At 40.7% G+C, this 23,040-nt stretch overlaps 2 protein-coding genes across 5 annotated transcripts; one reads left to right on the forward strand and one right to left on the reverse strand.

Moving 5' to 3' along the window:
- The first annotated feature begins 835 nt into the window (after positions 1-835).
- Positions 836-11,191, forward strand: LOC115057150 (AP-2 complex subunit mu-A). 2 transcript variants are annotated; one of them, XM_029524032.1, is made up of 13 exons: positions 836-973; positions 2,340-2,461; positions 5,971-6,236; positions 6,671-6,753; positions 6,905-6,910; positions 7,030-7,165; positions 7,829-7,973; positions 8,253-8,270; positions 8,791-8,910; positions 9,095-9,230; positions 9,364-9,461; positions 9,561-9,672; positions 10,000-11,191. In XM_029524032.1, the coding sequence occupies exons 2-13, from the start codon at positions 2,388-2,390 to the stop codon at positions 10,132-10,134; spliced, it is 1,329 nt and encodes a 442-aa protein (XP_029379892.1). In that variant the 5' UTR covers positions 836-973; positions 2,340-2,387; the 3' UTR covers positions 10,135-11,191. The 2 variants fall into 2 exon arrangements, with proteins under 2 accessions (XP_029379892.1, XP_029379891.1); XM_029524031.1 differs by lacking the exon at positions 8,253-8,270.
- A 319-nt stretch (positions 11,192-11,510) lies between these two features.
- On the reverse strand, positions 11,511-19,774 carry pcyt1aa (phosphate cytidylyltransferase 1A, choline a). Of its 3 annotated transcripts, none has more exons than XM_029524035.1 (9): positions 19,419-19,774; positions 17,308-17,412; positions 16,651-16,722; positions 16,301-16,417; positions 15,701-15,852; positions 15,454-15,532; positions 14,460-14,602; positions 14,170-14,358; positions 11,511-13,817 (listed from the first exon to the last, which is right to left on the reverse strand). In XM_029524035.1, the coding sequence occupies exons 2-9, from the start codon at positions 17,315-17,317 to the stop codon at positions 13,599-13,601; spliced, it is 981 nt and encodes a 326-aa protein (XP_029379895.1). In that variant the 5' UTR covers positions 17,318-17,412; positions 19,419-19,774; the 3' UTR covers positions 11,511-13,598. The 3 variants fall into 3 exon arrangements, with proteins under 3 accessions (XP_029379895.1, XP_029379893.1, XP_029379894.1); XM_029524033.1 differs by having other exon boundaries at positions 16,651-16,750; XM_029524034.1 differs by lacking the exon at positions 19,419-19,774 and adding an exon at positions 19,235-19,406 and having other exon boundaries at positions 16,651-16,750.
- Between the last annotated feature and the right edge of the window lie 3,266 nt (positions 19,775-23,040).

A 23,040-nucleotide genomic window follows, 5' to 3' on the forward strand; every position in this document is an offset into this window, starting at 1 on the left:
TTTAACCAGAGTATTTTCAGACTCTGTCTTGTGACAATGTATAGTGGAAAAAATATTTCTTAACATGTCTTTCACACTACTCTTTTATCAAGGAAAAAAATTCTTTTTATTTATAAATATAGTTTTATGACTTAACTTTGCTGCTCTGTGTTATGTTTTTATTGAGTTTAAGTTCATATGTTTGCAAAGCAGAGCTCTGCTGCCAGTCCACCAACCCCCCCACCCCATCCCCATGATACCTGAGGCCATATTTGCATTTAAAAGCAGTGGATTCCTGTCCAGGAGCAGGAATGTGAAGGTTAGGAAATCTGCTTCCCAGATGTGTGTGTGTGGGCTGTGGGTTGTCTGAGGGATCGACCTGTGTACATTTCCCTGCAAACTGAATGACCCTACACAAAATGTTCCCTGTGTTTAGAGGGGGAAAAAAATCTGTAACTCTGGCAAAAAAAGTTCAATCGAGATTGAATCTACGGGATATATTAAAACAAGACCACCCACACCTCCATCAGTTTAAAGCACAAACATAAAGATATTTTCAACATCCACTCAGGGAAGTTGGTTTTCTCCTTTCCATTCAAGAATTGTGGCTCGTCTGCGGGACTAGTCCTGAATTCAACTGCTTCAGGATATTTGACTAAATAAACACAATGTGTTAAATCAGGCTCCGGAGTCCGTTTTAAATTGGGAGACTCGCCCACCGTGTAACTATAACCCCTATAATCGTTCATGAGCTGCCCTGAAACAAATAATTGACCGTAAAGCTTATGATAACGGCCTGGGTGCGGTTTGCTCGGCGCCGCCAGCCGCGCCTTTTCCTGTCACAGCGGAACGGCCGTGCGTCAAGACGGCGGGTCAGCTGACAGCCAGCAGAGGACCGGGAGGAAGCGGCTGAGAACTGGGAACCTACTGGATCCCCGACAGGCCACACCGGGCGGGGGCGCGAAGGACCGGCGGTGTTCGTGAAAGAGCTAGGGTATGTTGACCGCGGTCTGGGCGGTGGAGTGTTTTCCGTGGATATAACGAAGCGCGGCGCGGCGGCGGGCAGCCGGTGGTTCGGTTTCTTCGCTGGATGACGCTAGCGTTAGCAGCGTTAGCCTCCGGTCCGCTAGCCGCCGTGAAGCTAGCGTGAAAACGGAAAGGGGGTGATCCTGTTTTCAAAATAAAAGCCATCGGCGTCTTCGTTCAGCATCGTTTTTAAGAACTCACTTCATTGGGGATACATGGCGCTGAAATTGTGTGTTCTTTATTTGTAAAAATGCCAGAATAAACGGGGGCGTGAAAGAGCTGTAAGAGGATCTGGTTTTTCTTTTTCACCGGAAGTCCATTGAAGCTGCGCTCGGCTCGACGCTGGTTCGCCGAACATCACCACCAACTAGCCTGCTGCTGTAAGCTAAATTAGCTAACAACCTCTCACTCGGTCTATTCCCCATCACTTTGGTTATAGCTGAAGGTCAAGCCTCCAACAACGATGCATTCACTTATGGAGGTTTGAAATGAAGCGTTTCGAGTAAACCGATCGACGAATGAATGAAGAAAATCTGAAACATTAATGAACGTTAGGAAATGGCCCGAGTGAGCAGACATCTTGACTTCGGCCAATAAAAGGGCGATTGGACCCGAGCAGGTCCCCTGCACAGTGTCCACGGTCACGACTCGGCCACTGGGGAAAGATTTCACCGTTAATGTGCTTGTATTTGTGTCCCAAAGACCGTGTGTGTAAATTTTCTGGTCTCAGTCTTCGAGGAATTTCCAGCGTGTCCTTCATCCTCAGGCTTCTAGCGTCATTCTTGAATGAAGCCAAATTCCTGTGATTGTATTTGTCCAGACCTCAAAATAACGAGATGTCCGACGATTTCACTGCATCTTGACACACTGATTAGTCTTTACGTTTTAATCTTGGTCACGATTGCATGTTTGGTCGATTGGGATCCAGAAAGTATGGTAGTCAAATATAACCCAGTAAAGCTTTCTAGTTGGCACCTTGCTTAAATCTGCTGGCTGCTAATCTGCTGTTAATCTTACATTCAGTGGAAACAAGGAGTTGACTGGGATGAGGTTAGTGGTTTGATGTATGTGTGTGTATGCATATGCACGTAACACAAATGAGTCACCACAATCGGGCAGCTGCAGGGTACATTCAACTGGCAGAGAGTGATGTCTGTGTGTGTGTTTGAAAGAGATGGGACAGAGAACTGCAGAAAAAAAGCGGATGTGAAGGACAAATGCTTCGCTGTAGTGTTGGTCCCTCTCTCACTTTTCACTGCTTTCACTTCTCTTTCACCCCCTATCCTTTCCGTTTCCTTCCTGCCATCTCTTGCTCCATTTCTCTCTCTTCTCAGGCGGGGTTTGGTTCCATCATGGCCAGTTGGGACTGAGAAACAGCCACAATGATTGGAGGTCTGTTCATCTACAACCACAAGGGGGAGGTCCTCATCTCCCGGGTCTACCGAGATGACATAGGGTAGGTTTCACAGGAACAAAGCTGGAGAAATATTTTGGGGTGGCATCGGTCTGTGAGACGGTCTTTATCCATTGTGTGGTAACCAGCTCAGGTTTGATCCTGAAAGCATGAGAGAGGTTCACATTTGTTTCTTTTATTGTCTCTCTAAAACGTGTTTGGGGACTATTGGTTGATTAAACCTTCTACAAAGTTATCAGTTCTTGGACAATAACATCTATACTATCTATACTAAGAAAGGAGATTAAGATTTATTTTCTTCAGACTCAAGTTGAAATGCTGGCCATTTAGTTTTTAATTTTCAAAATGCTGAATTGACATAAAAAGAAGTGTGGCTGTTGCCAGATTAGCTTCAAGTAAGATGTGGAATCCCTCAAGCCTTCATAATTTCCACACTGGATTCAGTCATTCAGTCACATTGCAATACTCAACAAACTCTACCAAGAACAAACCAGAGTGCCCGCACTGCTCATATATATTTGAACCTGAGAATTATCATAATGGGTAAGTGCATGTCCCGCTTGTCTTAAACTGAATTACTCTTAGTCAGCAGAAACTGATTTTTATTTTTTGTTGAGCCTTTAAAAAATAATCAAAATACTCAAAGCATATGAAAAAAGCTCCCTTTTAGTTTTGTGTGGAAGGATGGAAAATCAATTGCCTAGCTTCAAGTAACATGTTAAAATATTGGTGGATTGTAATGGTTCCTGGGCCGAAGCAGGAGCCTTTGTAACACAGCTGAAGAGCTGGTGAAAGGTAAAATGTTCCTCTGTGTGAGATGGATGACGAAAACAAGGCTGAGTCATATCCACAGTAGACTGTGGTGTAGCCATGATATAAAAAATGTCTGTCGAGGTTTTGGTACTTTACCTCTCCTAAATTAAAGAACACAGTCCCATTGTTTCGTGTACATCAAATGCTATGACAATAACTCAGGTTGGTGGTTAGAGAACTATAATATATATGTTGAAAGTCGGATTTGTATATTGCTTGTCTGTCTTCTCTCCCTTTTTCGTATTTGTTACTTGTTTGTGATATACCAACAGCGGGATTTTCATGCTTGCACCCAAATACAACGCTCTGTTTTGCATAAGCTCAGACACATCATTTGGACTGAGGTCGACTAGGATGTTTGGCAGAGCAGATGCCAGTATAGTTGCATTGTATGTTTACAAAGGGAGAGTTTAGAAATTGCAGAGGGGGGCACAAAGGTAAAAACGGATTTCCTTGGAACTCCCCCAGGCACATGATCACACATCAGTAGTGCTGGATTAGTATATCTTGTGCAGACATATATATATATATATATATATATATATATATATATAAATAAAAGGGCAAAAAAGGATGGTATGTGCTGATATCAGGGCTGCTCTGTCATGTTGCTTCAGCTCACAGAAACAAAGACGTGTTAGATGTGTACAAAGTGTGCAGGCTTGTTTAAATGACATGAAAACTTGTGTGCACGGGAATCCTTTCCATCTTTTGTTCCGTCTCTTGTGGTTGCTTAATTTGTAATTGTTGCTTTTTTCAATGTCCAACAATAGCACAAACACATCACAGCTGTAACCTACATTCTGCAGGTCTGTTATTGAGACAATGTCACCAGATTTTCATTCTTGGTTCATAAGAAAAGCGATTAGTCCATGTGGTTGGGTTGACACATTTTGACTGTTTTTATTTAAATCTGTCATCAGTTGTATGTGCTAATGCTGCAGCACAGTTAGACACATTATGTTGCGCTATAGCACAACATACAGCTATGGTATGAACATTCAGAGCACGTATTAAAGAAGATAATGCTACTAACCTCTCCACAACATATGAAGTTACATAGAAAACATCATAATAGGTGCCCATGTACTCACTCTGTCTGTGTACATAATGCACGAAAATGTCTCTTGTGCATTTTTGTCTCTTTCCTCCCCTTTTACTACATCCTTGTTTCCTCTTTATCCTCTGTATCACCATTTTCCTCCATCTGTTCATCTTGGCCCCTGTAGGAATAGGTAAGAGACGCGCCAACGTATCAAGCATGACCCTTCCCTCTCATGGCCACCAATCATCTAACCCTGAAACCCTAAATTGCATGCCCATTGATTCCATCAGTCAACTTCCTCTGAGCATGATTCACCTGTCATGACATTATAGACTCTAATAAACCCCCAGCTATTAAAATACAACAGCCAGCCAATCGGAGCCATTGAAATAGCAACTACCAGAATATTGAAACTGTTGCTGACTATCAGCTCTACCCAATACCTAAGCATGTACTCTGAGCATGGAGTATGACTGATAATTTAGTCCTCATCTTAAATTTTTACATCTTTCATATAGATTAATAGCTGTTTATAGATCAATTAAGGTTTATTTATGAGGTCTCGTCTGTAGAAGTGGTCATTGTATAAAGTAATTAAACTGGAGCAAACAGCAGTTTTTGAAATGCTGTTAAATCCCATATAAAAAGATGTTTGAGCGTTTTTGTTTGCAAGGTGTTGCAAACTTGATGGACAAGGCAGACATCATGGCCGCCTCTGAGACTGATATACATATTTCTAAAGAGGCACTTTGTATTATCCACCTTGTTATTTTTAAACTTTTAAACATGGATGTTGAAGTTTTCCAAAATTGTACATTATGCGTCTCGCAACATATGCAGTAATAAAAAAAAAAAAGAAAAAAAAAAGGAGGCTGTCTGTTACATGTCTGGTCCATTTGTTTTTCATTGTACCATTCAAAGTTGAGTAAATTAGTAATGTCAGTTTTAGAAATGGTTGAAAACTTAATTGGTTTGGTTTTTATCTTCTAGCATGGATTAATTAAGATTTAAAAAGTTATATTCAAGTGTGGTTGTTGGTCAGAGTTAATTATTTTGAAGGACACAGATACAGTTACATGTTTGGCAAGACCTCACCACGTTCTCAGGCATTTCTTGGTGGGGTTTGGTGTTCTTGTCAGAGCGTGTTGCATCCTCTCTGTTAAGCCCTGTTATTTATATATCCATGTTAGTCACAGCTGAATTTTCCCAAAGCGTCACAGTAATCAGTTCAGGTTTATGTTGTCTTATTTGTAATCACTTGAACTGAATTCAAATGGCCTCTACTGTTTAAAACAACGTCAGACACATCCAAGTTCTGATTATTATTTAAAATCGTTTATTCCTGTGGAGTCCAGTTAATTGTGTGTCAACCTAAACTATTCACTCTACTTCCTGGTAATTATCATGATTTACACAAAACAACCCTCCTTTATTCTCTCTCTGTGTGTCCTCCTTCAGTTGGTTAGGAAGTGTTATTTAATAATTGCTCATTGCTTGAGTATTTGTCGTTGAGTTATTTTTTTCAGTCCAGTGCAGAACCAATTAAAAACTCCTGTTTTCCTGCAGCATTTTCACATGATGTCACAGGGTGGGATAGTGTCAACAATCTAACTGTTATGTATAAACCTGGAACAAGTCTCTTAACCCGCCCCATTTTTTCCCCCCGCTCTCTCGTCTTCCCCTCACATCCCAGGCGCAATGCAGTGGATGCGTTCCGCGTGAATGTGATTCATGCCCGGCAGCAGGTTCGATCCCCGGTGACCAACATCGCCCGTACCAGCTTCTTCCATGTCAAGCGTTCTAACATCTGGTTGGCTGCGGTCACCAAGCAGAATGTCAACGCTGCCATGGTTTTTGAGTTTCTGTACAAGATGTGTGATGTCATGACAGCCTATTTCGGCAAGATTAGTGAGGAGAACATCAAGAACAACTTCGTGCTCATCTACGAGCTGCTGGACGGTAGGAGACAATATTTCTAAATTTGATCATGAAGTGAGTCGCTCTGGAGAGGATCGTTCAGTGCAGTGTATTTATAGTTATCTATTGAAGAGCTTCATTTTCATGCTGTATATGTAATTTTAACGGTAGGTTGGTTCATCAGCTTTGAACACTGACCCAAGATATCGTCCGTGTCAATCGTGGAAAGTAGTTTAGATTTAGTAGAAAGTGTGTGAATGTCCATGTTCAGGGATTAATGTGAGAGTTTGGTATGAATTGATCAATCCAGCTTGCATTGAGTTGATGAAAAAGGAAAAAGGTTTGTGTTAATCCTCCTGCAGAGAATTGCATCATTCAGTCACACTCAGTTCCTTTCATTGCTACGTGTCCTAGTTTTTCCCGCTTACACATCTTATCTCGTACTGTCAGTTATCAGATTGTGTTTGTTCCTACAGAGATCCTGGACTTTGGCTACCCCCAGAACTCAGAGACCGGCGCTCTGAAGACCTTCATCACCCAACAGGGTATTAAGGGACAGGTCAGTACAACAACCCTCCACACACCAGCAAAAACACATATGTTTAACTTTTATGTGATAAACTAAAATAAACCTTTAAATTAAATTGTTTTCTTTTTTTTTTTTTCCTTTCTCTCATTCTTTCCTCTAACTGTGTGCTTGGACACTTCAGCACCAGGTAATACACAACACACTGTGATCCGAACTCAGGAAATTGATTTTACCCATGTGCCCCTTACCATCAGCCTGCCTTTTCCTTGTGTCAGTTGTGTTACAGTTTCTTTCCCTGTGTCCCAGACAAAAGAGGAGCAGTCTCAGATCACCAGCCAGGTGACAGGGCAGATTGGCTGGCGTCGTGAAGGCATCAAATACCGCCGCAATGAACTCTTTCTGGACGTACTGGAGAGCGTCAACCTGCTCATGTCACCGCAAGGTCTGTTCATATGGCCTCACTAGACTGTGGTTGGTGAAGGTTCATTATCTAGAACAAGTTCAGAGCTTTGGTGTTAGTATTTGTCCAGATTTGACCCTGCAAGATTTAGGCTGAGTTCTCATGTTTGCAAACCATCTCCAGTAATTGATTTAATTGATCCTACATTTGGAACAGGTCTGGGACTTTTAGTCATATCATGCAATCTTCACATCACATTTCTATTTTTATAAGCAGTCTGAGGACTTTCCATCCATGTTGGCATTAAGATTGAATTTGAGAGTTCATTCTTGCCTTGGAACCATTAGTTCATAAAAGGATCTCACCACAGAGTCAGTGACTTTTCTGGTGCTTGAGATCGTATCGCATGCCTTACTCAGCAGATAAAGTCAGGTTTCAGCTCTAGAACGAAACAACAATGTGCTTCTAAATCAAGACTAAGTCAAAATATGGGGCTTTTAACTTGGTATTTACTCAGATTATCTTTTTTAGTATAATCTAAACTTGTGTTGATTTGTGCTGTTTTTATAGCATGATTGCTTTTTAGCTTTTGGTCCTCATTTTACTTTTGAGCAGAGCTGAGGCTCTAATAGTTGAGTAATAGTTTAGTTTACACAAGCAAAAGAAAGGAAAACTAAGTGTTTTTTTTCTGTCTCCTCCCTCCAGGCCAGGTCCTGAGTGCCCACGTGTCAGGCCGGGTAGTGATGAAGAGCTACCTGAGTGGAATGCCTGAGTGTAAATTTGGCATGAATGACAAGATTGTTATTGACAAGCAGGGCAAGGGAGGAGCATCCGACGATGCTGGGAAGAGGTGAGCGACACGGCCAGTATAATTAAAGGCTAAAAACACATTTAGTGGGTCTGCATTTTTAGATTCTGTGCTATTGAGAGTGGTACTTAAAGCCCCAACAGGGTAAATTCATTGAATTCAAATGTAAGATGCCTTCTTGTTGTCTGTTAGCCTCCATCTGTTTGAGTGTTGTCTTGTTTATAGCAAGACAGGCTTTACAATTTATTTTTCATTTTTCTTTCCTTTGGATGCATCTCTCCTTTCTTTCCCTCTCTTTCTTTTCTATGTGCTGTACCTCAGTGATTTAGGGGGAGGAAGGTACTGTACTGACAAGAGTCCTCACCCTTTGCTAATTCAACACGCACACAACACACACTCACACCTATACCTGTCTTGTCTAAGCCCTTTAGCACACTAAGAACCTAAACATCACAGTCACTGTTCACCATATACTCAATACAAATCAATCAATATCATACCCAGTGGTTGTTTCCCTCTTTTGGTAGATTTATTTATTTTTGTTGATTTCCCCACACCTACCTGCTTGACCTTTAACCCTTTACCCAGACAACTAACAGAGACTGTGCTCATTCTTCTTTTTCTTTCTTTTGTAATTGCTAAATAGTACCATTAACCCAAACTGGGCCACTGCCAGTCAGTTATATTCCTCCATGTACTCGTGTGTTGATGTTTCTTTTTTAATTCATGGACATTAATGTAGGGAGAGTAGTAGTTTTTTCTTTTAGAGATTAAATATCAAGTTTTTCATTAATAATGAGACCTTTTCCCTCTGTGATGTGTTTGTTTTTTTTTTTTTTTTTTTTTTTTCTTGTGGCAGCGGGAAGCAGTCCATAGCTATCGATGACTGCACTTTCCATCAGTGTGTGCGCCTCAGCAAGTTTGACTCAGAGCGCAGCATCAGCTTCATCCCCCCTGATGGAGAATATGAGCTCATGAGGTCAGTAGATGGATGTCAAAATGGTTTTGGAAATGAGTGAGGCTTAAAAAGATTATACAGTAGTTTGTGTTTAAATGCTCAAACCTGTAATATATTCAGTTTGAGTGAATCAAAGGTAGAGATGAACACTGAGACAAATTGAGCTGAAGAAGTCCTTATTTTTGTTTTGTAAAACATCTTGCAGGTATCGCACCACAAAGGACATCATCCTGCCATTCAGGGTTATCCCTTTGGTCCGGGAAGTGGGCCGCACCAAACTGGAGGTTAAGGTGGTCATCAAGTCCAACTTCAAACCCTCACTGCTGGCTCAGAAGATTGAGGTGAGGTCTCATCAAAGTCAAACTGCTAATAAAAGCAAACTGGCACTAACCAGAAATTCTTCCTCAAATATGTGTCGGAATTTCATTCAGAAATGAAAAAGATTTGTTCAACTCCGTCATCTCTCCCTCACAGGTGCGTATCCCCACACCGCTCAACACCAGCGGCGTGCAGGTGATTTGTATGAAGGGAAAAGCCAAGTACAAGGCCAGTGAGAACGCCATCGTCTGGAAGTGAGTTGTAGCTCTGGGAGCTGAAAGTATAAGGCCTTTAAATGAAATGCGTTGTTAGTGAGAAATGAATGAGACTCACAAAGGTTGCTGTGTGCGTAGGATCAAACGCATGGCTGGGATGAAAGAGTCTCAGATCAGCGCTGAGATCGAGCTGCTGCCCACCAACGATAAGAAGAAATGGGCCAGACCTCCCATCTCTATGAACTTTGAGGTGAATGCATTAATACATCACACACAGGCTGCTATCACTTCCCTCAGCTGGTTTCTAAATCTGAGACACGATTCAGCGACATGCGCATTGATGACTTTGTATATTGTGTTGTTCAAATCCATAACACAAATTGTTGTGTTGTTTATTGAAATAAATTGGTGTTTATTTCTGAGGCTTTAGGTTACAGATGAAATGTTTATCTGAACAGAACTGAGTGCAGACGCTTCCTGTCTGAAGGCTGCTTTGCTTTTTCTTGGCAGACTTAGTGGCCTTCGTCGCCTAGCATGCCTCAACACGTCCTGACCTCCTTATCTCTTGTCTCTGCAGGTTCCTTTCGCACCGTCTGGTCTGAAGGTGCGTTACTTGAAGGTGTTTGAGTCCAAGCTCAATTACAGTGACCACGATGTCATCAAATGGGTGCGGTACATCGGCCGCTCCGGCATCTATGAAACGCGCTGCTAAACTTCAGCTACCCCAGGCAGCGAATTGACCATTTTGCTCCCATCTATCCAGATTTTTTTTTCTTCTTCCTCTTCCTACTTTGTGTCCTGCCCTCGATCCTTATAGCTTCTCTCATACATCCCTCCCTTCACCCTCACCCCTTCCTAACTAGGTGTTGGAGATTGAATTTACATCATAAAAAAGTAAATATGGTATAATGCACAGATATATGCAAAATGTGAATCGTATCGTATATATCTCGTAGTGATGAGTAAACCTGTCAACCAACTGATGTCTGAAAGAAAAAGACAAGTGACGCGGGGGGGGACCAGGGGGAGAGAGGATGCAGACATCTTGGGGTGTTTACGGTTTGCTTTGTTGCATTTCTTCAGTGTTTCCGTTTGACCATCTGCCCTCTGGTCACTTTAGACATCCCAGATGTTGTAGAGGTGTCCCTGCAAAGATGACATGTAGCTGTTGTGGTTAATGAATCCTGATAATAGTTGCTATATAAGAGCTTCTGTCTCTGTAGTCTGCCCGTCTGGAGTTAACCGACTGATACCTGATCAGTTTTGTTTTGTTTTTTTTTTTTTTTTTTGGGGGGGGGGTCATTTGGATTTCAATTACCTTCTCTTTGCCGCTCAGCGGGATGAGAGTAAATTTATTTTGAACTTACAAAGGCTCTTAATGGGTAGAAAGAGTAGGAATTCATAAAGACAAAGCTGTTTTTGTATTTCCTGAGTGTGCTGTTTTTCCCTGGCTACCTTTTCACCATTTCTTAAACCAGCACTCAGCAAGCAAAGTCAAAGTAAAGTTAAAGCAGGAACATTCCAGTCACTTTAGAGGTTTGACCATCACCCGTATCAAAAAGGACGCGTTGTGACTCAAATTTCCCACTTGTTTTTTAAAGCACTAAGACTTCACCATCACACTATTTTGATTGTGAGATCAGGCCATGGGAGTGTGTTTGCAGTGAGATTAGGTCTCCCCCTGGTGTTTGCCTCGTCAGTGTCTGCTTCTTCTTGTTTGTAACCCTGGTGACCGTTCTGTCCAATAAAAATCTGACTATGTAACCAAATCTGCCCCCCTGCCCGTGTTTTCGTTTGACTGATGCTTCTGTCACGGTTTCCTCTCAACGTTGCCTGAGGTGAGGTAGAGGCGTCTTTAAGGGACAATAGATCTTTTGGTTATTATAATAGTTGCTTGGCTGCAGTCAGTTCATTTTTCATCCTCCATTTCTGTGACAGATTTAGCCTCAAAGCCTTCAAACAGAGCAACTTGTGTCCAAACCTGACCCACAAACTAAAGAGTTTTTAAGTGTCATTACTAACCACAATTATATGAACAAATGAGCCGTTCAGACGAGGAGCTGAGAGTAAACCACCAGAGAGAAATGCTTTGGCCAACGTGTTTTAATACATTTTTCCTGTCGTGCTCTTGGTGTACATCCAGGACGTTAAACAAACTCCAAAAGAAAATTAATACAATTAACACTTGCTGTTAAAACCACACAGCTTTTTCTCTGTAGTAGTGGCTGTTTTTGGCCTGCCACTCAAGTCTTTGCCAGCTCGAGCTCTTGACGTGGACACACACAGTTCGCACTGATTTAAAAAGAACAGATTCCACAAGAATCAAGGCGAGGCTTCCCAAAAGTATCCCAGCACCGAGCCCAGATTTCTCAAGCAAATTATGCCGGTTTTGTATTTTTAATATGAAAAGTCTTACTCAATTGTAGAACAGTTATTTCCCAACTTCATTTCGACCTACTTTTTTTTTTTTTAACTGCTACAGCAAAGATTCATTTTAAATTAACGTGGTTTTGGGAATCCACGCCTAGAACAGATTGATCCAACATCTGTCAACATCTATATTGGAGTCCTAACAGCACTGCATTACAGCTTCAGATCCCCTGTGATGTTTTGTTGATAGTTATACGAGACACAACACATGCTTTATCAGTTGAGCTACTGGGTGCACACGCCCACAAACAAATACACAGAGGCCTAAAAATGTCAAATATATGACGAGTCACATTGCTTTAGTGTTGGAACAATGGCTCTGTTCAGAGAGGGACAAAGAAAAAGTAATACTTTGTATTACTGATCCTGGGAAGGAGGTAGCTACATAAATGTAGATCTGAAGCCTGTTGCTACATCAACCTGAACCCACCGACGAGACACTGTGCAGTCCAGGCTACATAACGACACTGATGCAAACTGCACACAGTGCTTGATAAGGAAAACCCCTCTTCCTCTGTTATTGTACTTTCCCTTGTTAGAAGCTACCAATGGCCTTCCTTGTTTAAGAAACACATTTTAGGCTCACACCTTTAACCCCCCCCCCCAAAAAAAAAGTGGAGAAGAACATTCTGATGTTTTAGTAGATATTTAGACATTTTTTTGAATCATCACACGTATCTGAATGAAATGTATTCCTTCACTGCTGCCCATTCTACTTTAAAAAAAATTCTTTCCTTGTGTCAATTCTTTGCCCAGCCTGATGTGGAAACTCTAAAAGGGACAGTCGTGGTTGTATCTGTACAAAGGATAAAGTAATCTACAAAAATAAGTATTTCTACATCAATGTTTTAATAGGTCATCTTTGCAGTCTTTGCATGACTCTGTCATAATAAAAGGCTTCCAGTTCGTAACTCCACTTCCAAAAACAAATTATCACTCAGAGACACAAAAAAAGCTAATTTCTTGGTAAATGCCATAAATTCAAGCTGAATCCAGACCTGTCAATAGATGAACAATGTTGACAGAAGACATTTCAATCATGCCGACCTACCAAATAGCCTGCACAAAAAACATGACATGCACACACACACACACACAACCCCAAAGCAGGCAGACAAACTTGAAAAAAAAAAAGATGCAGTTTCGAAGATATTTAACGCCATCAATCTGATTCAGTTCAGATTTGATTTAATCTGGAGTTTCTCTGGTTTGAAAAAAGGTTTGTTTCATCTGCTTTTCTGACCAACTCTGAAATATTTCCCTCTCAGTGAGGCCACATTTCACCCGCCGACATATGTGCTGTTTCATTAAGTGACCAAAAACCATGCAAGCCCCTCTCATAAAAGTCATGACAACAGAAACCAAAAGACAAATTCCCGCTGAACTACAATGTACACCCTATGAGTAGCGTCAGAAGTTAGAGTGCCTTGAGTGTAACACCTGCAAATATTTCTGTGACAGTGAGTGACTAATAAAATCAACATTAAAAGTAACAGATAAATGAGTATTTAAAAAAAAACTAAAGTAACTAGAGATAACTTTTACTGACCGTTACACTAAGACAAAATAGACTGTTAAAGACAAGAGCTGTGAAGAAACTGGTTGTTACAAAGGGACACTGAAGGTCAACACAACATCAGAAAGAAAAACAGGAAGCAGGAACCCAATGGAAACCGCGCTACTCAGCAGTTAATTTAACTGGCAGTACTGACTGCAGACATACAGAGCAGAGAATTCAAATGCATTCTAGTTTTCGTCGTCTTCGTCGTCGTCTTCACTGATGAGGTAACCACGGGCCCCACTGTGGTGGGGCGGAGGTGATGGAGGAGGGGAGGTCTTGGTGAAGAAGGGGAGACGGAAGGTGGGTGATGGGGATCGCTCCTCACGGGTGGGGCTGCTGTCGGGGCTGTGCCTGGGGCTGATGGCCTGCAGCATGCGGCCTTTTCCCTCCTTCAGCATGTGTTTCTGTCATATCAGGTGAAAACAGAGCTGAGAAGGGCAAAAAGCTGAAGGCTGTGTCCTTTTAAATAAATCCTACCTGTGGCTCATTCTGTTTGATTGACTTATTGTTTATTACCATTGATGAAACATCATAGTAAAAGCATATTCTGTATGTATTAATGAACTGGGGAAAAGCACTGGGGCTGAAAAGTGAAACTAAAGCCAAAGCGTCGGCATGTCATTCATTTTACGCTCCTTACGCTCCTTCCTGCTGCAACATGATTCCCAGGAAATCAATGGTGTGAACAGGACATGTTTTTAATTCTGCTGCCTGATTAAACAGTGATTATAGAGCAAGTAAAACCAACGTTCTCACCAGGGCTCCCTCAGGGCCGAACATCTGCAGAAAGTTACCGATGAACTCTCTGGATTTCTCCTCCCATTTCTGGATGAGGTCGATGCTCTTCTCTTCCACCTTCTGGACAAACTCCTTGCTCTTCTCCTCCACATCACGAACCTTCCTCTTCACCTTGTCTACACGTTCCTGCAGGTGGTATTTCTTCTCCTGGTGAGAATGGGAACACAAAGGCCGTGACTCCCCTCTCACACACACTCTGCTAACAACACACTAGTTTTCTAACAAAAGCTAAGCAAAAAGTTTCATACATTAATGAAGCTGACGTTCAGTTCCTTGGCTGTGTATCCCCTCTGTAGGTTACGTCTGACATACACATCATAGTCACGGACGATGCGCGTGATGATGTCAGATGTGGAGATGCCCTCTGTCCTCTGAGTGGGAGCGAACATGCCTAAAAGATGTGACAGAGGTCAAAAGGATGTACACACACATAGATACAGTAATGGCAGTAACTGCCTTCATCATAATTTCTTCTTGCCTGAGTCAGGATAAGAAATGATGCAGGGATCGACTTCACTAATCCCCCTGACAGCACTAACATCCGCATGCCTTATGTATCAAAGGGAACCTGGAACTAGTTGTCTTCCCAGTCAGCAGCAGGAGCAGAGGGGGTGACGTGGCACCCACAGGTGTAATTACAGTAGTGTATGGTGCTTCTGACCAATAATTACCCCATTTCTCCATTAGTCTAAAAAGCACTAATAATTATGGTTAATAAATCTCATCCAAAAAGTTCCTGGTCGCAGAGATTTTCTAATATTTTAGTCTAATGTAGAATAAGAACTGTCCACTGGTTTAGCATTTCACTGCTAAACCACTCACAATGGACAGTTTAAACAGACTGACCAAGATTAATACTGCATATCCAGATATATTATCATTTTAATCCTTACAACTAGTCGTCCCTGTCAAAACTGGAACCTGCTTTTTCCACAATGCCATTTGGCATTTGGCATGAGGAACATGTTTTCTAAAATCTGTTTCCTGATGACATATTTAACAAGAAATAGATTAAATACAGTATCTAGTATCTAAAAATCTTTATAGTCTAAATAGAGAAATTGATGGTGTCTGTAATAAGTCTTGTAAAACTGTACTGTACTTCATAAAAATATCTTTACATTTTAAAGCCCAGCATGCTCCATAGTATAATATGTGCATGGGAATCAGTAGTAAACACTGAACTTTATTGTGTAGTTAGTTGTGTGTCACACAACCACTACTGGTTAAGTCGTCACTAACCAGCTTCTTTGATGTGCTTGTACACGTCATCACTGCCCGCTGAGGAATATGGGATGTCATCGTGGGCCACAAAGTCAATCTGACAAGAGCATTGAAATATACATCACATCAACACAATGTTCTCTGATCTACACATTGTAGCAGGGAGAGATGTTTCCAGGTGGCTGGCCACAACATATTTTGTTGGCTGTTTCCGATCTGAACAGCCTACAGTGTGGGTTATTATGTGCTTTGTCTCTGAACTCACCCGATGTCTTGTGAGGAACTCTGGCGTTAATGTCCAGGGAGCGTTTCGTACCACTTCATCTACGTAGCGGCAATGTCTGACAGCATCATAACGCTCGTCCTCGTTCATCACTGTGAAGCCCTTGAATTTGTGGGTCAAGTCATCACTGCACACTATGAGGAGTTATATAAATTTAAAGAAATTAATTAAGCAGTCTAAACCATCAAACAAAGAGCACAAGGTTGAGGCAGAAATTTTTTGAACTCTGGGATAAAGAGAAAAGCAGAAAAACATTCAACGCTATCTTACTATATTCAAAGATAATAATCCAAATAGATTATACTATTATGATTAGTTAAAACTACGACTTTTTAACATATATTTATATAAGAGACACAAGAACTAAAATGTGTACAGGGGGATACCCATAAGATTTGTACAACAACCAGCACTAACCCACAATTAACTTTCTTGTCTTTCTGTTCAATGTCAGTAATTTAACTTCAAACTGATGTCTGAGGTCTGTACTCAATCTTTCTCTAAAGAGAATTTCAAACTTGAAAGAAGCAGCCATTAGAAGTCTGTGAAAGCCAATGTGGACATGAATGGATTTAAACGCACCTCCAACAATAAGGTGAGTATTTGGGAAGAGGCATTTAGCTTGCATGAGAGCTCTGGCATGACCTGAGTGGAAAACGTCAAAGATGCCATCTGCATACACCCGGACCGGTCTGTCAGCTGGATAGAGGGAGACAAGATGAGACATGCACAGATGAGAACTTCAGAGTGAATAAAAAATGATGTGTTTATCCATATATACGACTCTACTAACGTAAAACTAATCTTTGTGGAAAAAAGAAGTGCAAAAATACTTAAGGAGAAACATGAATAGTTTAAAAAGACCAAACCACATGAGGCAGACTGAAGCAGACTTTACATATCAGCTTCAAGACTGACATAATCTGACTCACGTGGTGTCCCCCTCTTGGCCTCTTCCATGTTGACTCTCTCATAAGGTTTACCATCAGCTGGCTCCAGCTCATCTGCAAAAGGTGCAGGGTGCGTCAATCCCTGAAAGACCCCAAATTTTAAGAAATCAGTGATACTGAAAGATTTCTCTCATATCTCTCTTGAAGTCTTTGGTTTACAGTTTTCTGAATAACTTTCTCTTCCCTAGGTGGAAAAGGTAACTTTATATTTCTCAATTTTTGTGACATTCTTTCATAGCCTCTTACAAAACAAATCTGTGTGGAAATCAAGTATGTTACTATTCTGGTTAAACAGCTGATGACATTTTTAAGCCCATTACATCAGCTAAAATCACATTTTAATTCTTAAAATTTTTATAATTACTTAGAGTTCTTGTGTTGAAAACATGCCTTGCCGCAATATTGTGCCATTTTCAGAGAAAAAAGGTAGTGAACCAACAGATAACAAAAAATAAAAACTTCCGACATAAGCAGAGGATGTTTAAAAAATATATTAAAATAGAATAATGAAATTCCCTGTAAATCTATGAGTAAATAGCAAAAATGCATTTGCATATAGTAAATGTATATATAAACAGCCAAAGGGCCTCACGCAGAATCTATAGGAACAACAATACTGCTCATAGACAGCTGGCTCACCACAGTACATCTGGCGATTTTCACATGTCTTTCGCTCTCATCGTTGGAACCGTCTCTTCTTCTCTTCCTACTCAGCAGCAGTCCACTGGAGCTCTGGGCCTCCATCTGGTTCAACAGCCAAGATAGACATGATTGAAAGATTAAATATTTTGAAGTCAGCACTTTTCCATCTTCAAGTATGAGTGCAAAGGGACTGACAGAAGCAGACGCTCAGTTTAATTCTGTAAAATATGACTGTGGTCTGGACGTGACCTCTATGTTACATATTTATAGTAAGCATAAAATAACATAACATACAGAACAAACATACAATTGTCAGCCTGTGGAAGATGACATGTCCTGAGTCAACTCTGACCCAGTGATAGAGGAAGAGCACACAATGTTCTCACAATGTGCTCACTGAATCATGGGGATAGAAAAAAAAATTAGGACAGAATAGTGTTAGTATATACTTGCAGAGTAGAGGTCACTGGAAATCTAAACAAACACCACCTGTTTCAAACTAAAACATTTTGTTCCTGAGCATACAGAAAAATAACCATATCCACCCATCACTTCTGATTTCTGACCAGCTGACAAGAGCAGAGACAACTGTGATCACTTTCACATCACATTTGATAACATAGGGAAGAATTTCTGAATGCCAGAGTCAGCACTCCACCACAAGAGGGGACCGTTTCATAATAGATGTTGATTGACTTCAGGTGACTTTGTTTTGCACTTAACTTCAAGATGGAGGACTTTCTAGTGACTGCACACACAAGTGTGTTCAAAAGGAAGTTTAAAGTCAGAACACACTTTATTACCAAGTACATCAAAAACCAATCTTCAAAATTTAATATGCACAAAATAAACAATTTGAAACACCTTGAAACATCAGATCTACTCCAAAAATGTCAGTGCCATACTATCTGTGCAAAACAATAGAGACTGGTGCTGTTATCAACATACCAAGTCTTCCTGTGTCACGGCTTAAGGCTCTGCCCCATTCCACACATTCCATCGTGCAACAAAAAAGAAAAAAGAAGCCACAAGTCACTATAGGGAGGGATCATTATTTTTAAATGTCTATCCATGTCAGTTCATTCAATTGCCAGTAACCCTTAATAGACTGTGGGTGTACTTTTGCAGCCGAGCCAGTTATGAAAGTGTGACTCAGTATGAGTGATAGATGTGACAGTACATGGCAGCTATCTGATCCAACACTGTGCACTTGCAAATGCACTCTGTTGCCTCTCTCTTTGGCACCAGCTGAGCTCTGCAAGTGAAAATCCCTGCATGGCTCCCACACACACCGCCAGAGAAGATTTACATGAAGACCATATGTCATCATAACTGAAACTGTCAGCTATAAAAAGAAAGCAACAAAGGGACAGTGCCAAGTCTTGTTTAACCAGGTGCTACATAACATGACGAACCCTATGAACCCACTTGGTGGGAGTGAGCAGTGACTAGTATTAAGGAATGCAACCAATTAACTATGTCACAGTTAATAAATCTGATATTTCAGTTCCAAATTGATTGTGAGACAATTCAGTTCAATATGCCTAGAATGACACTCTAATTGCTTTTTTTTTTTTTTTTTAAATAAACGGCTCAAACTGCAGATCAGAATCTGTGTTAGCTCAACAATTACTAATCGCTGAATAGACTGATCAGAGAAATCAAATTTAACCCCACCATATTGTTGAAAACTATAACTATAGTTTATAAAGTAGACATGGATGTCCCGCAAAAAGTCAGTTAAGTTAAAAAACAGGACTCGGGACCACTCGGACCCAGTCCCGGCCTCTCGGTGGTCCCCGAGCCAGACTTTGACAACCAGGGTCTTCAGCTCCTTTCACACAATGTTCCCACTGACTAAGTTCTCGCTCATTTCCATGTCACTTCTCTGGCCTAACAGGAACAGAGAAATGATAAAAGTTACCGTGAGTTCGTAGAAAACAGGTCCAGTGACAAACAGCTGACAGGAGTCAGCCGGGTTGAGCTCCTCAACTGTCAAACCCGGACTCACTGGAAACCTCCCTTCTGCCTCAAATCCTCCAACCACCTACCCCGTATATCAATGTCCGGTAAAGTTGGACCGCTGTTTGAAGTTTGTTTTCACCTACCGTTCACTCTTTTGTCCGGAATGGCTACTTTGCAGGAGTGGGCGGCTTCCTCCCCTCCTACTGCCCGCAGCCTGGAGAGCCAACTGCTGGGGAGCTAGTTAGCGCTGCTAGCTAGCGACGAGTAGCTAACCAGCTAAGAGCTAGCTGTCAAGTTGGAGGACTCGTTAGCTACTTTAGCTGTTAGCCTGCTAATTCGCCGACAACAGTGAGGACAAACCGCCCTTTGCGTCCGGCCTCCGGTACTCTGCTGCACCGCTGACGGAAAAAATGAGTGCAATTAGCAGAAGAAGGACAAACAAGTAATGAGCAGTGAGAGTCTGTACTACAATGCTGACAGGTCAACAGCACAGGAACTACAAAACTCCAACATCCTGAACGGACGTGACGTCAGAAGAGAACGTTTCCGGTGTTGTGTCACGCTCCCGCCACGTGGAGGCGCTGTAGGTGACACAGGGAGTGTCAAACAAGATGTCCGTCTGATGTAAGGTGACCAGGTGAGAAAGGGAGTGTCATGACATGTCAGAAAAAAAGCAAAACAGTGACCGCACACTCATACACTGTGCATATATTCATTATATGCTTTCTGCCATTGCACCTTCTTCAGGCATACAACAATACAACAATACAGTACAACAGGCCTTAATATGTAGAAGAAAAACACTCAATCTGGCAACCCATACCTGCCGCACTGACAAATAGGCCATCAAAAAAAAACAAAAAAAAAAAAAAAACGAGCGCACAGCAGCTGAACGTATTGAACTTGAACATGGAATGTTGAATTCTAAACTATGATCTGAACTAGTTCATTTTAAAAATTGTAAACTTAACTATTAGGGTTTCATGTAGAAAGTGAACTTTTCCTACACTGGCTGCCTGCCTGTCCCCTCCTTCTCTCTTCATCATCGGAGGGAGCCGGCTGCAGGTCGACTCAGCCACCATGATCAGTTTTTAATGTTTTATCAGGAAATAACTCGGTACAATTAGGGCAGGATCTGGTCACCAGATGAAAAAATAAAACAAATGGATTATTCACAGCTCACCTGACCCTAACCCCAACATACTTTAATAACAATGAGCCATTTCCACCACTGCTGAACATCAATTTTAACACAAGTTAACCAAAGAGTTTTTTCCCCCTCATTTTTTGTGTTATGGCGCAGGCCTTTTTATTTATAGTAAAAGAAGTATTAAGAACTTTTACTCAAGGAAAAATAGTATGTAAAGTACCTGGAGTAGTGACAAAGTTAAACAAAGCAGTGAAAGTTTTCCAAAACAATAAAAAAAAAACTATAAACTGAGCATATGTTTGGTATTTAAAACCACAAGCTACAGAGTAAACCTTTGTATGCAGCAGTCAAACTGGTAAAAGGGTGAAATATGTAAAAAAGAAAAAAATGTAAACGTTCCTCTGAAATATAGTGTAAGTATAAACAGGCATTAAAATGGAAATATGTGTATGTATGTTTATAATGGAAAGAACTTTCCAGTATTGTGTAGCTGCTTGATATTTCACCTGTATTTAAATTTTTTTTTTTTTTTTTTTTCAGAGCAGACATTTGGCGATTTCATAGTAGGCAAAATATAAAGTGTTGCTAATAACATTAATGATAGATCCTTTACATGCAAGTGTCCCATTGACAGTGCATTAAGCATACACAACACCAGGAACCTGAAAAAAACAACTAAATGCTATTCAGCAAACATTAATCTGATTAGATGGCAGATTGATTTTTAGAACTGTGTACATGATGGATTATGGTCATCTGTCACAGACTGAATTTAATTTCTCATTTTCAAATAAAATATACAAATATTAAATTAATTTGATTTGTAAGGACAGCATTGATACAGGTGTATATGCTGAAATCTGAATTCATATGTAAAATATGTGTCTTAGCTAAGGTTTAATTTGGTACCAGTTAGCTGCAATAAGTCTTTATAACAGCATATACTGTTAATCGTCTGTGCAGGCAGAGTGAAGATGGACTGTGTAGGCTGTCAGTGGGGCAGATTTGCTATGTAGGTTCTTTTCGTACATTTGTAAATCCTCCTCTTCAAAAACAAGAGAACAGCTTCATCCAAGAATTTATAGTGGTACCCGATTCTACAATAAGAACACTGAGCACAATTGCAATGTGTCAATCTGGCCCATAATTCTGACAAAGTGAATATGGTTATCAAAATAAGAATTAAATTGCTTTAAATTTATCCCCTTACTAAGGATAAGAGAAGTTTATCTGTATGGCACATTATCATACACAGAGGTCATTCAATGTACATAACAGTGGAATTACAGGTATGTTGAAAACATTTCTCCCTGGTTGGACCTCTGGTTTCCTGCAGAGAGCTCTATGACAAGGTGTAATTTCAGTTGAAGTTCAGAGGGGCACCAAGTGTGATAATTGATGCCCTGAAGGTGCTGGTAAAGTTGTGCAATGAAAGCTGTACACCAGAGTAATACAGCTAGCCCAGAGTCTCCATTAGAGGTATGATTGAAATAAAGGCTACACATCATGATTCACTGTCATGGAGGAGCATTCAGTAATGTCACAAATAATCATCTCTGAAAAGTATTATAGGATAGAGTGCAATCCTCCCCCCAAAAGAGATAGTTAAGAATCTCATTCAATTACCATTAATCTATAGTAAAATTTATTATTAAATATTTTTTAAAGATATTGGGATGCATTCAAAGAGTTGTTATAATGTTTTTTTATGTCACAAAGCTAGACTCACGTCCATCTGCAGCAAGTCCAACATTGTTGTTTCAACTTCAAATTTTTGTTACTAAATATTATCCACATATTGTGGTACTGTGACTGAACTGCAAATTCATAGATATATAAAAAAAGATTCTTGACGTGTCCCAGTCATATTTTTGCCCTCTTTACACTCTATGAAGCAGTTTGATTTATATTGTGTTTTTAGCAACATATGGGTAAAATAAATGTATATCATCTAAGAGTAACAGGCACCCTTACCCTCACATTTTTGTCATGTGCACAGAGCAATTACAGTGTGATGTTCACCAACAGCCACCTGGCAGAATGCTACTTTAGACTCCCTGTCTCCTTCTTGTGCTCTTTGATCGCAGCCTTACCTGCTGGTTTGAAGGAAAGAGTTTGCTTGACTGTTGAAATCTGAAACACAGAATTGTCAGTTACCGAACAAAATGGAAGTGAAGAAAGTCATAATTAAGTCAAAAGAAAACCTGTGAATGTAATGAAGCATGCAAGTACCAGTTGTATGTTGTAAATATGGGGCAGACAGTATAACACGGTGTTGTTGTCACACACATTTTCTAAATCACTAGTGGTCACTTGATCTCACACTGGTGTGTTGATGTGATGGCAGACATCCGGAACACATTCAAGTATGGTTTGTATTCATCTTAGTTCCTTGCACATTATGTATGTAATGTTATTTGCCACTTGTGTCTCCAATTCAGACAGGAGGACACAAGGCATGAGACAAAGAAATGGACGTTCTGGTGCAAATTAATTTATTGTGTGTAAGCTTCTATCGCCTTACCTACTTATATGTATTTGTGCTATCCAGAGATTTAGAAAGATGTGTTGAAGGCTCAAAACAATTCTGAAGTCCCTTGGCTTGGTGTTTGAAC

This window comes from Echeneis naucrates, chromosome 17, assembly GCF_900963305.1.
Source record: "Echeneis naucrates chromosome 17, fEcheNa1.1, whole genome shotgun sequence".
NCBI classification, from domain to species: domain Eukaryota; kingdom Metazoa; phylum Chordata; class Actinopteri; order Carangiformes; family Echeneidae; genus Echeneis; species Echeneis naucrates.